This window comes from Balaenoptera acutorostrata, chromosome 1 (genome assembly GCF_949987535.1).
Source record: "Balaenoptera acutorostrata chromosome 1, mBalAcu1.1, whole genome shotgun sequence".
Classification (NCBI taxonomy): domain Eukaryota; kingdom Metazoa; phylum Chordata; class Mammalia; order Artiodactyla; family Balaenopteridae; genus Balaenoptera; species Balaenoptera acutorostrata.
The window spans coordinates 21246978-21259202 of NC_080064.1; the positions used below are offsets into that span (position 1 = coordinate 21246978).

Here is a 12225-nt window from a genome sequence, read left to right on the forward strand (position 1 = left end):
GCAGCTCCTCCGCTCCGCCCCGGTCCTGGTGCGGCCCGGCCGGCCCGCGGGGTGCAGAGCCGAGGTCCGCGGCCGACCGCATGAAGGACTGCGAATACCAGCAGATCAGCCCCGGGGCCGCCCCGCCGCCCGCCTCCCCCGGGGCGCGCCGCCCCGGCCCCGCCGCGCCCCCTGGCCCGGGCCCCGGGCCCCCGCCGCCCGCCGCCGCGCCGCGCTGGAGCAGCAGCGGCAGCGGCAGCGGCAGCGGGAGCGGCAGCGGCAGCGGGAGCATCGGCCGCCGCCCGCGGCGCAAGTGGGAGGTGTTCCCGGGCCGCAACCGCTTCTACTGCGGCGGCCGCCTTATGCTATCCGGCCACGGCGGCGTCTTCGCCCTCACGCTGCTGCTCATCCTCACCACCACCGTCCTCTTCTTCGTCTTCGAGTGAGTTCGGCGGCGTCCCCGCCCCCTGAGGCGCCCCATCCCTTCCGATCCCCTTTGCCGCCTGCCGCTCACCCCACCTTCCCCAGCCCTTGATGGACACTCCAGCCCCTCTGGTCCCCTGCTGGGCACCCCGGCCTCTCCCACCTCCTGGGCCCTCCACCCTTCCCAGCACCTGCCAGGCACCCTCCCTTCCCAGCTTCTCCTTGGCCTCCTGGTGCCTCTCAGAATCTGCCCTCAGGCCTCTCCAGTCTCCTTGCTTATCTCCCACCTGTCCTTTCTGGTCCCCTCCCAGACTCGCCATCCTTCCGTGACAATTTGGATCACCATCTAAGCTGGTCCCCTCCATCCTTGCCAGCCACCCCATCCCCTCTGGCCCCTCCCTAGCACCCCCATCCTTCCCTGGCACCCTGCCTTTGCCAACCTCTGCCAGGATCACTGCCCTCCCATGTCTCTCCAAGACCCCTATCCTCTCTGCCCTCTCAAAATCTGCCCCAGGCCTCCGCAGCTCCTTGGATAGATCCCCTCTCCTCACCTATCCACTGGACCATCTCTTGTTCCCAGCTTCTTTCTGACCCCTTGAGGCATCTTTTCTTTATATCCTTTCCAAACAACTTCTGAATTTCTTCCTTGTCCTTTGGCTATATACCACCTCAGATTTCCCAGCCATCTTCCCTGTTCCCTCCAGGGTCCCTCTAGGGTCCCCTAGTCATCTCTCTACTCTCAGACCCTCCCCCCTTGCTTTCCCTTCAGTCGTTCTCACCCTAGGCCCTCAAATATCTTTGGGCCTCTCAGACCTCCCCTTTTCTCTCCAGCACCTTCCTTAGTTTCTCCAGAGCTTCCTGTCCTTCCCTCCTCCTCCTCTGGTCCCCCCAGACATCTCCCAGGCCCCTGCCCCCCACCTCCTGACCTCCTGGCTTGCTTTCCCTTCCCAACACTCCAGAGTACCTTCTGGCCTGTTCCATGGTAGGAACAGTTGCAGTGCCTTGTTATTTTTCAAAAGAGGATTTTCCTGTGACAGGTCATATTTGCCCCCATGGCTTTTTGACCTCTTCATATCCCCAGTGACTCAGGATTGGCCCACACAGTATTCTTCATTTCATGGATGGAGGAAGGGATGCCTGTCACATTACCAGGGTCACATATTTGTATCAGAAGTTTTCCACTCTACCATTGATCTCTAGCTTGAGCCACCTGCTTCCTGATTCCTTTCACACACACTCACACATACACACAAATGCACACCTACCCATGCTGCATGAGCCCCACCTTTCCCTCCTGGTTCTACCCATCCTTTGTGGTCTTACTCAATTTTACAGGTGGTTAAGAACTCCATCTCTGCAGCCAACAGAGCTGGTTCAAATCTCAGCTCCACCATGCACCAAGTGTGTGACTTCCGGGCAGCCACTCCACTACTCAGAACCCCAGTTTCCTCATCTATAAGATGGGGTGTATAATAGTACCCCCTCCTCAGGTTGTCACGAGGGTGGCAGGAATTCATGCACATAAGCTTTTAGCTGGTAATAAGCATTTAAAGCTGGCTGCTGCTGTTACTTGTCATCACCAAAAAACCCTTCCCAAGGGCCATGATAAGGCTTCCAGCAAGACACTGGCCCCCAGTTACCCTTTCCAGCTGCCAGATCATGTATCTGCAACCTTGGGTTTCCCCTTGAAGCAAGGTGAGGACTTCCTACCAATTAGCTTCTCCCTTTCACCCTTTCCTTTCTGACTCAGGGTGGATAAAAAGTTCCCGAATAATTAACAAGCAGAAACTCTGGGGAGCCCCCAGCCTCCAGCATGGCCCTTGGGCTGAGTTTCAGATACACCCCGCTGGGCCGGCCCATGTGGGTGTTTTGGAAGTGACTTTTCCAGCATCCCTCAGGCTCCACCAGGTCCTCCCAGCCAGGGATGCAGCTGAGGCAGGAGGAAGTGGTGCTTGTCAGGGCTGGCCCCTGTGACCCTGCAGTGTGGGATTTGGTCAATTCAGAAGCAGGACTTCCTCTGGGCTGAGGGGATATCTTCATTGGTGACAGATTTGTCCCCAGAGAGGGAGGAAGCGAGGACTTATGGGTTCCAGGAGAGCTTGTGAATCATCCCGTCTTTGTTGCTGCGCTCTTCCTCGCTTGGGCCGGTGGTGTTGGCAGGAGGGTTTGGGTTTGGGCTGAGAGCTCGCCTGGGCCTGGACTGGGGTGGAACCTCAGTAGGGACCTGGTGTATGGGAACGCTGTTGGTGAGGGCCTGGAGGGCGAGAGGTGCTCGCACTCTCCCAAGGTTCTGGGGAAAGGTAAACGTGGCTCTAGGGCCTTTCTTGCTGTGAATGATTTTCTCTACTGTTTGATTTGGTGCATTATTGCACAGGCCTCCCAGCTTCTGCCCTGCTTCCCATCCCCACACAGCAGCCAGAGTGCCCCCTTTAATTCCAAGTCAGATCTGAATATTCCCTGAATATTCCCTGCCTGTCTGGATAAGAGCCAGAGCCCTCGTGGTGGCTTCCTCTCTGTCCCCATCTCCTCCCACTGTCCCCTGTGCATTCCCTCCCAGGCACATTGGCCTCCTTGCACACTCCGACCTCAGGGCCTTTGCATGGTTTGGAATATTCTTCCTTTAGATAGCTTCCTGGCCCACTCCCTCACTTTCTCCTGTCCTTCCCTGACCATCCCTATAATATAGGAAACTGGCCCCCTCCCTCCTGTCCCATCTGCCCTTATTCTCCAAAACACTTGCCGCTATCTGACATACTACACTTATGCTTCTTGTTAGCTTCTTGCCTGTCTCTCTCCATGAGAACAAGTATTTATTCTCACTGTTGTATTCACAGTGCCTAGAACAGGGCCTGGTATGTAGTAGGCACTCAATACAGTAAATACATTGCAATACAATATAGCAGATACGTTTATTTGTTGAATGAAATGGACAGAGCATTTGCTGGGGGCCTGGAGACCCCAATCCTGCCATTGCTTGGCTGGGTGACCTTGGATCTGGCTGTGGGCTTTGGAGTCCCCATCTGTAAAACCAGGGGCCAGGACTTGGTGTTTCTGAGGGCTCTGCAAGTCTTCTCCATCTCCCAAGAAGTCTGGTTGTACATGAACTGGTTGAATTGTCATGTGGGTGACTCAGAGGGCGCAGCACTGTTTGAGGCTCAGAACTGGGGACCACTGAGATGTTTGGAGCAGAACGTGGCCCACTTGGAGCCCTTGGTTTCGGCAGTCTCTGCTCCTCAAGGGAAGGGCCTCTCTGGAGGCCAGAGCCTCCAACAATGGAGGCTCCAGAAACAGCGTGTAGATGCCCACAGGTTTGCTCCTCCAACTGTGCCAGCTCCTGGGACGTTGGCTGATTCAGGCCTCCCAGCGGTCAGTCATCCCCAAATAGCAGTTCCTCACCCCGTCAGGTGCCACTCTGGCTCTGGGAGGGAAGGCCACATAGGATGGTGGTTAATAGTATGGGCGGTCCTCAACGTCAGACCCGTGCACAGGCTGTTGGAGCCCACTAGGGTCAGGGGGCCCGATAGAACTGACTCCGGATGCCAGCCCTTGGGTGACAGTGGCAGTAGCTGGACCACGCTCTTCCCCCTACACCCTTTACCTGGCTGACCCTACTCATTCAGGTTCTAGCTTAGGAAGTCTCTCCTTCATCCAGTCTTTCCTAACTGTTCTACTACTTTCCCCTTCCCCATTATAACATGCCAAGCCCTGTGTGGCAATTCTCTGTTTACATGTCTGTTTTCCTCACTGGGCCATAAGCCTCACTGTGGGAGCGGGGGGACTCTTGTCTTATTCACCGCCGTTATCCCTGCTGCTTGTTGAAGTCATTGCCTTTAACACAGAGAAGACCTCAGTAAATATTTGTGGAGTGACCGAATAAATGAATGAACACTGTCTTGGATGATTCATCTCAAGTGACAATCCAGTTCATTGGTAGTGGCTGCCTGAAGCTCTGTGTTTAGAAGGATTCTGAGGCTGCAGCCAAGTGCAGGGGTTGAGTGCTGGGATCTGTTGATCACATCTGCCAGGGGCTCAGGGAGAAAGTACAAGGATCAATTAGTGATGTCTGCTCTAGGCACGGACGGGTGCGGGGCTGCACTCATCCAGGGACCATACATCTGCCTCTATTCAGGACCGTGGTGGTGTTTGATGGGATGACAGCGCCTACCTGGTGCTGTAGCCCTGAGCCCCAGGCAGCCCTTGGAGTGTCTGCTCATCTCTCTCTCCCTCTCTTTTTCTAGCTGTCCCTTTTTGGCCCGCCAGCTGACCCTCGCCATCCCCATCATTGCTGCCATCCTGTTTTTCTTCGTCATGAGCTGCCTGCTACAGACAAGTTTCACCGACCCCGGAATCCTGCCCCGGGCCACCGTCTGTGAGGCTGCGGCCCTGGAGAAACAGATCGGTGAGGCTCCTACTCCAGCCGTGGCTGTGTCTCCCAGCTCCGCATTTCTTGATTTGAGAGGAGGCCTGATTTTCTCTTCCCACACTGTGCTAGGCACTGGGGGTACCGTGGTGAGCAGGGCAAGCTGGAGCCGATGCTAGAGTGGAGGAAGCAGAGGATAAGCACATGAGCAAATAAGCAAGAAATGCTACCACGTGAGGGCTGGTGTTGACAGCCACACGGTACTGAGTGCTCATTGGAGTCCAGGCACTGTGTTCACCTCTTTATATGCATGATCATATTTAATCCCCCAGTAATCCTGTGAGACAGGTACTGTGGTTATTCTCCTTTTACTGATTAATTAAAATGAGTCTCAAAGAGGTTAAGTAAATGGTCGAAGGTCACACAGTCAGTGGAAGAGCGCGGGTGAGACCCCGGGCACTCTGGCCAGAGTCCCTGCTCTTAAACATTCATACACACTTATTCATTGACTCATCAAACATTTATTGAGCCCCTACTATGTGCCAGGCACTTTTCATACACTTTTAGATACAGCAGTGAACAAATCTGACGATAATCCCTGTCTTCTTGGAGCTGACATTCCAGTGGGAGGGGAAAGACAGTTAACAATTAAATATCTAGTCTGTGACACAGAGAAGAGGGAAGCTGGGGGAGGGTGTACAATTTTAAATAGGGGGAAAAAATAGGGGGCTGGGGAAGGCCTTGTGAAGGAGGTGACATCTGAGCAAAGACACAAAGACCTGCAGAGATGAGGAGTTGAGCTGTGTGGGTGTCTGGGGGAGAGCACAGTGGTGCGGGGAGTGGGCTGGTCCAGATGAGTCGGTCAGGGGAAGCCCTTTGGAGGAGGTGGCGCTTGAGATGAGCCAGTAATGTGCGTTCTGGACATAGTAAAAGCAAAAGCCGGGAGTGGCGACCAGACTGGTGTGTTTGAGAAGCGGCAGGAAGAGCAGCATGGCCAGGAGGGACCTGTGTTCCCAGCACCCAGGTGGCCCTTGGTGCCTCTGTGAGTGCTGAGTGGGTGTCCTGGGTGGCTGGGCACCACGGCCATGGCCTTAATCTCAGCTTGCTCCACCCCAGCTCCTTCCTGCCGAGAAGTGACGTGGGGATTTGCACACCTCAGGGGTTTCCGGTCCGTGGTTGGCTCCTTCCCCTAACAGGGTGGCTTTCAGACAGACTTAAATAAATACCCAGCTGCCTCTGAAGAGCCCTGGCAGCCTGTGAGTGGCAGAGCCCTGCTGCATCCGTCCTGGAAGTCATTCCACTGATGGTCTGGAGTAGCTCAGGAGGGCGGCCGGGAGGGGAGAGGATGTTCTCCCACGCTTGTCTGTTCTTTGTCTCTTTCCTCTGCCCTGGCCTGTCTTCAGCCACGCCCTCGGTTGTCATCTTCCTCTGCCTGCATCCAGCTTCCTTCCCCCTCGCACCCCTGGGCCACTCGCCACCCAGCCTCCTGGTCTCTGCTGCTTCAGTTTCCTGCGGTCTGACCCAGCGGCCGGCCGCTGGCAGCAGGGGAGGCTCGGGGCAGCCCTGTTTCTTCTCTCCCAGGTCGGGGCTAATCATGAAGCAGGATTATTGTCCAGCTCAGCCCAGGCTCAGAGGTCTGGCTGCCTGGAATCCTCTGGCCTCCTGTGAGCTGTTTGGGTCATACTGACAACAGTAATCCCCTGTGTTTGGGGAGAGCTTGGCTGTGCTGAGTGCTCCCCAGCCATTATCCCCACAGATCCTCGCAACAGCCCTGCTGTGCTGATGCAGAAACTGAGGCAGGGGATCCCACGGCCGGGAGCGGGGGTGCGGATACAGAGCCTTGACCCCCAAGCTGTATGCTTTCTCTTCTGAGATGGCGGCAGGGAGACGTCCCAGTCTTCCGCGGCCACGCGCTCTTTATTCTGAGGTCTCAATTCAATTGACTGGGAAGCCTCTGTGACCCCAGATGGGCTGCACCTTCATGACACCTTCCCAGAGCACCTTGTCCTTCCACCATGGCCCTGGGCTGCATGGTGGTCATTACAGAATTGTCAGGCAAACCCAGCGGCCTTTCCTGGGTGGTAAGTGTCTTGTTCACCTTGTCCGCCACGTGGAGGGCTCAGCGACGTTGGCTGGACGGACCAGCCTCTGCAGAGGCGCTCCTTGCTGTCCGCTGGTGACTGGTGGAGAGACAGTTGGAATTTCTCCTAACCAGGCGTTATAGGTTTGGTCGTTTATGTGTTAATTCTGTATGCCGACTCCTGACTGCAGGGAGAGGAGGCAGGGAGGTTGGGGGGGAGGGGATATGAATCTGATGTGAACCCTCCCTCTGGTGGTTTCCAGCTTAGCCCAGTCCAGGGTGGAAGGCCTGAGTGGCCGCCACAGGTTAGATGAGGCTTTGGAAGAGGATCGAAGAAACCAGGGTATCTTCTGCCTGGAGGTTATGTGCAGGCTTCCTGGAGAGGTGCCCTGAGCCAAACCATAAAGTTTGGGTGGAGTTCAAGCACAGGAAGGTGTGTGAAAGGAGGCCCCCATGCAAATGGAACAGGAAGAGGGGAGGACAGAGTGGGAAGGAGGGGGGCAGGCGTGGGAGCTGAGCAGGCCATGTTGGCTGGACACAGGAGTGCTTCAGAGGATTTGGAGGATGGGTAGAGTCAGTCTTGAGGGCCCCTGAGTGTCAGGGTCAGAAACATCCCTTTGAGAACAGTTCCCAAGCCTGGAAAATGGCATCTTTGGGGTCTTTGAATCTAAACTTGAACTGAAGGCTTCTAATCAGGGTGAAACATATTTTCTTAAAAAGGACTAAAGTCACTGAGCCTTTTCGAGAAGGTTGGGGGCCGGCTCTGAGGTGCGTGGTGCTGTTCATATAAACGTGTGCTGGTGACCGGGGCCTGGACCCATGCAGACAGTGTGACCCTCTCATTTTGGCGCCGTAGGCCAGCCACTCCAGCCCCATGGGATCTGGTTCTAGGGCTCCCACCCTGCGAGGACCGTCCCAGGTGGGGTGGCCAGCTCTTCACAGTTTGCGCAGAACTGTCCCTGTTTTAGCACTGAAAGCCACATATCTTGGGAAACCCCAGAGTTGCAGGCAGAAGGGCTGGTTGGCCACCCTGGTCTGAGCTCCTGACTTGTCAGCTGGTGAGCCGTGCAGCTAGACTACCCTGCAGGCTCTGGGCAGTTGGCAAAGAGGTAGGAGGAGGCGGCAACATTGCCCCCAAGAAGCTCCTGGTCTGATGGGAGGTCATAGGAACACCTGAATCTGAGTGACAGACACTCACCTAGCCACGGTTACAGCTCACACGACAGACACAGAGGCCGCCTCTCCCTCCGTCACCACACAGCAGGTCACAAACCGCATCCTATCTGCCTCCAGAGTGTCTCCCCTCTGGTCCTTCTGAAGCCCGCTGCCCTGGGCAGACACACCTCATTTTCCATCTGGATTGGCTCAGGACTTTGCTGACCAGGCCCTGTCCTCTCCCTTCGGTTGTAGTTGTCTCTCCAAGGTCCAGCTTTGACCTGGCCCTCCCTGGCTCAGAATTTGGGTGATACCCTACTGCCCTCAGCGGCATTTCCTGAAGATCGGCCATTGGAGTGCAACCTCGGTGATTTTTGCCCTTTCTGCATCTCCCCTTGTACCCTCCTTTCTTTAGTATTTTCCTTTAAATGGCTTGCTTTTAAACGATTTTTACAAGGAAAATTTATATCACCCCTGTTAGCAGAAGCCACTTGCTCTAAATAGAAGATAATCATAAGAACAAAAGCATAACAGTGTTACAGAATTCTTGGTGGTTACAGTCGCCTGTGGAAAGCAGTCACCTTGAGGCCTGTGAGGATCACAGGTATTCGGTGTTAAAAGCTGAGACTTTCCCCTGGATGGAGTCAAGGCTTGAAAGAGAATTGAAAAGGGAGTGACTTTCTCATCATGTGATTCAGTGCTGCTTAGTGTCACGGCCAGGAAACAAACCATCTCCCATCTTCCTGAAAGCTCGTCCTCGGAGGCGCACTCGCCTGCAGGATGAAGGCAGGCCCCGGCCCACCCTTCCCTCCTCATCTCACTCCACTCCCCGGTGCCCCAGCCACACTGCATGCGGATGCCTTGACCCACGGGGCCCCCTCTGCTACCGTGCCCCCCCATGCCCCCATGAGCCCGAGGTCTCAGTCTCTCCCACCCAGCTGCATCGCTGCTTCATCTCGTTGCTTTCTTGAATGCTGCCTCTTGCCCGCTCCCGACATATTCCACTCTGTCTTCTCATGGTGGGTTGAGTACAGACACCGGTAACACCATTCATTGACCAGCAGTGGGTTACACCTTTACCTCTCTCATTGGCATCATCATCTTACAGGGTTGATACTGTTATTACCCAGTGAGGAAACTGAGGCTCAGAGAGGCGGAGCAACTTCCTCAAAATCACAAGCTAACAAGTGGCCAGGCCAGGTTTCTCAATGAGATCACGCTGGCCCCAGAGTCGCCACCCTTGACTCACCGTGCCTCCTGTGCTGACTCTGTCATCATCCACCTCTCCTGCTCACTCTGCCCCCAGGCCGAGCTCTTCCTGTACCCCCAGGCCTGCCAGGAAGCCTGTGTGTGGCAGGGGCTCCATAAACCTCCAGAATGAACAGAAATGGTCTGGTGGGGATCACAGTGACCCAGTATTCACAGCCTGGCCACTGAGGCTGACCCCAAGCCTGGAAGCTGGGCAATTGCAGCCCTGCAGCTGATTCCTCCACAGGTGGGAACAAGAGAAGGGCAGCGTTGGGGCCCAGCAGGGCAGGCAGAGGTGCCCGGCCTCCCCTCACTAACGCCTCCTCACTAGCTCATGGCCAGCCTCAGGGGCCTCCCCACCAGCCCTGGGTTCCAGTCACAGCCCCGGCCGTTCAGCGCCTGGCTGCTCCTCTTCGGGGCCGGAGTTGGGGTGAAGATACCCAAAGTAGGCCCCCTGGTCAAGACGAAGGCGTGGGAGATTCATTTCCTTCTCCCAGCCATTCAGCAAGAAGGAGCCTCCCCCTCGTTACCACATCCCTGGGGGCTTTAGTTTCCCACCCAGAGGTGCTTTTTACTTCTTGGGGAAGAGCCTGAACCAGAAAGAGCTCTGGAGGGCCGGGAGAGCATCTCTTATTACCACTCCTTCATTCATTTCTTCAACAAATGTTTTCTGAACTGAGTAACAAAGCAACCACATTTGACTCATTTCTGTGTACTTACCCCCTCCTTCCCTCACCTGCCACCCCGGGCCTTGTACAATATCTTGACATCATAGATGCTAGTGTCTGAAAGAATGGACAAATGAATGCCTTGGAGGACAAGGGTTCTAATTTCAAGCCCACCTTGTACTGTTGGAATGAAGTCTGTAAAACGCGGGCACATGTCCCGTCGTTGCCCAGCCCAGGGCGTTTTTTGTACGAGTGAGACGGGGAATGTCAGTGCACTTTGAAAATGGTTTTTCTCTACTGAAACTGAAGAGGCTTGAGACTTGTGGTCAGGAATGGCAAGTGGTCTTGCTCTGGCCACTGACAAGCTACCACTGGTAATGGCTGCTGGGAGGAGTGGGTTGAGGAGGATTCTGAGGCCGAGACCAGGGCAGTTATTGGTCAGCCTGAGAATATGCTTTTTGGCCTGAGAAAAAGCAGTGGGACACCTGCTTGTCTTCCCCTACCCCGTGTGGGGTTCAGCCCTGAAGCAGCATCCCTGCAAAGCCTCCTTTGACCCATCTCATCTAGGGCCCTGCAGTTGGTGACTTTACTCAGCGTCTGGGTGGCACCCTTGCACTGGGCCCTTTTTCCTCTCCTTTACCTCCAGCTCCTGGCAGCCCGAGGAAGCTGGGTGTGTAGAGCCTCACTTCCTCTTTCTCAGGGTTCTAGAGAGGCGGAGTCCTGGCTGCCAGGGGCCAGAACATACTGGTAGGAGTTCTCTTCCTGCCTTGGGGGAGAGGCACGGGCACCCCTCTGCCCTGGGAGGGCCTCTGGGAATCCAGTGAGGGTTCCAATAACTTTTCTCTTAGTCCCGAAGAGGGTCTGTGGCTGTCCTTCACTCACAGATGGGTTGTGTTCTCAAGTCTCTTCTACAAATCAGTTGTTGGAATACAGTGTTTTGTAGAAACAACAATAATAATAATGGCTAATATTTATTAAGCTCTTGCCAGGTGCTGGGCACTTTGCTAAACCCACTTGATGAATTCTTGCCTGATCCTCCTAACAGTACTAGGAGGTAGATTTGATTATGTCCCATTTTATTTGCTTAGCAGATGAGGGCACAGAGAAGTTAACCGACTTGACACACATCACACAGCTAGTAAGTGATTGGGCCAAGATTCACACCCAAGTGTCTGTCTGGCTCCAAAGCTTGTATCCAAGCCTGGGAGACCACACTGGGCAGGGGCAGGCACTGGGACCTAGGGCCTGAGGGGCAGGATTAGGGGTTGGGTTTGGAGTAGCATCAACAGCTTTGGGAAGAGCTGGGGAGTTCTGCACACTGGGGTGTCACAGCCTGAGCCGTTTGTCAGGACTAAGGCTCCTGTGAACCCAGCACTGTGCCTTGCAGCCTCTCACTCAGCCCTCACCACAGCTCTGTGAGAGTGAGATGGTCTTGTCTCCATCTATGGATGAGGAAACTGAGGCTCAGAGAGGTGAAGAGACTTCCTGAATTAGCAAGTGGGTAGCAAAACCAGGATTCGAACCCAGTGTTTCAGACTCCAGAACCTGTGCCTTGCTGCCCCTCATGAAAACAGCTACTAGTAAGTACTCACCAAGTGTCAGTTCCCTTACGTGTACTATTTCTTTTCTTTTTTCTTTTTTTTTTTGTTCAATTAAGTTCCACTTTTTAAAAAAATTCATTTATTTATTTTTGGCTGCGTTGGGTCTTCCTTGCTGCGCGTGCTTTCTCTAGTTGCGATGAGCAGGGGCTACTCTTCGTTGCGGTGCGTGGGCTTCTCATTGCGGTGGCTTCTGTTGTTGCGGAGCACGGGCTGTAGGCATGCAGGCTTCAGTAGTTGTGGCATGTGGGCTCAGTAGTTGTGGCTCACAGGCTCTAGAGCACAGGCTCAGTAGTTGTGGCGCATGGGCTTAGTTGCTCCGCGGCATGTGGGATCTTCCAGGACCAGGGCTCGAACCCGTGTCCCCTGCATTGGCAGGCGGATTCTTTTTTTTTTTTTCAAAGTACTGGATACGAAGGAGTGAGGCGGCAATGGGAGGGATGATTTCTTTTTTACTTTTTTTTTTTTTTTAATTTATTTACTTATGGCTGTGTTGGGTCTTCATTTCTGTGCGAGGGCTTTCTCTAGTTGTGGCAAGCGGGGGCCACTCTTCATCGCGGTGCGCGGGCCTCTCACTGTCGCGGCCTCTCCCGTTGCGGAGCACAGGCTCCAGACGCGCAGGCTCAGTAATTGTGGCTCACGGGCCCAGTTGCTCCGCGGCATGTGGGATCTTCCCAGACCAGGGCTCGAACCCGTGTCCCCTTCATTGGCAGG

At 54.9% G+C, this 12225-nt stretch overlaps 1 protein-coding gene across 3 annotated transcripts in view; it reads left to right on the plus strand.

Moving 5' to 3' along the window:
* The window catches only part of ZDHHC18 (zinc finger DHHC-type palmitoyltransferase 18), a 26915-nt gene continuing 14690 nt past the window's right edge, over positions 1–12225 (plus strand). For all 3 annotated transcript variants that reach the window (XM_057542663.1, XM_007170614.2, XM_057542667.1), the window contains exons 1-2: positions 1–421; positions 4641–4801. In XM_057542663.1, coding sequence (XP_057398646.1) covers positions 81–421; positions 4641–4801 — 502 coding nt within the window. In that variant the 5' untranslated portion in view covers positions 1–80. The remainder of the gene's footprint in view (positions 422–4640; positions 4802–12225) is intronic.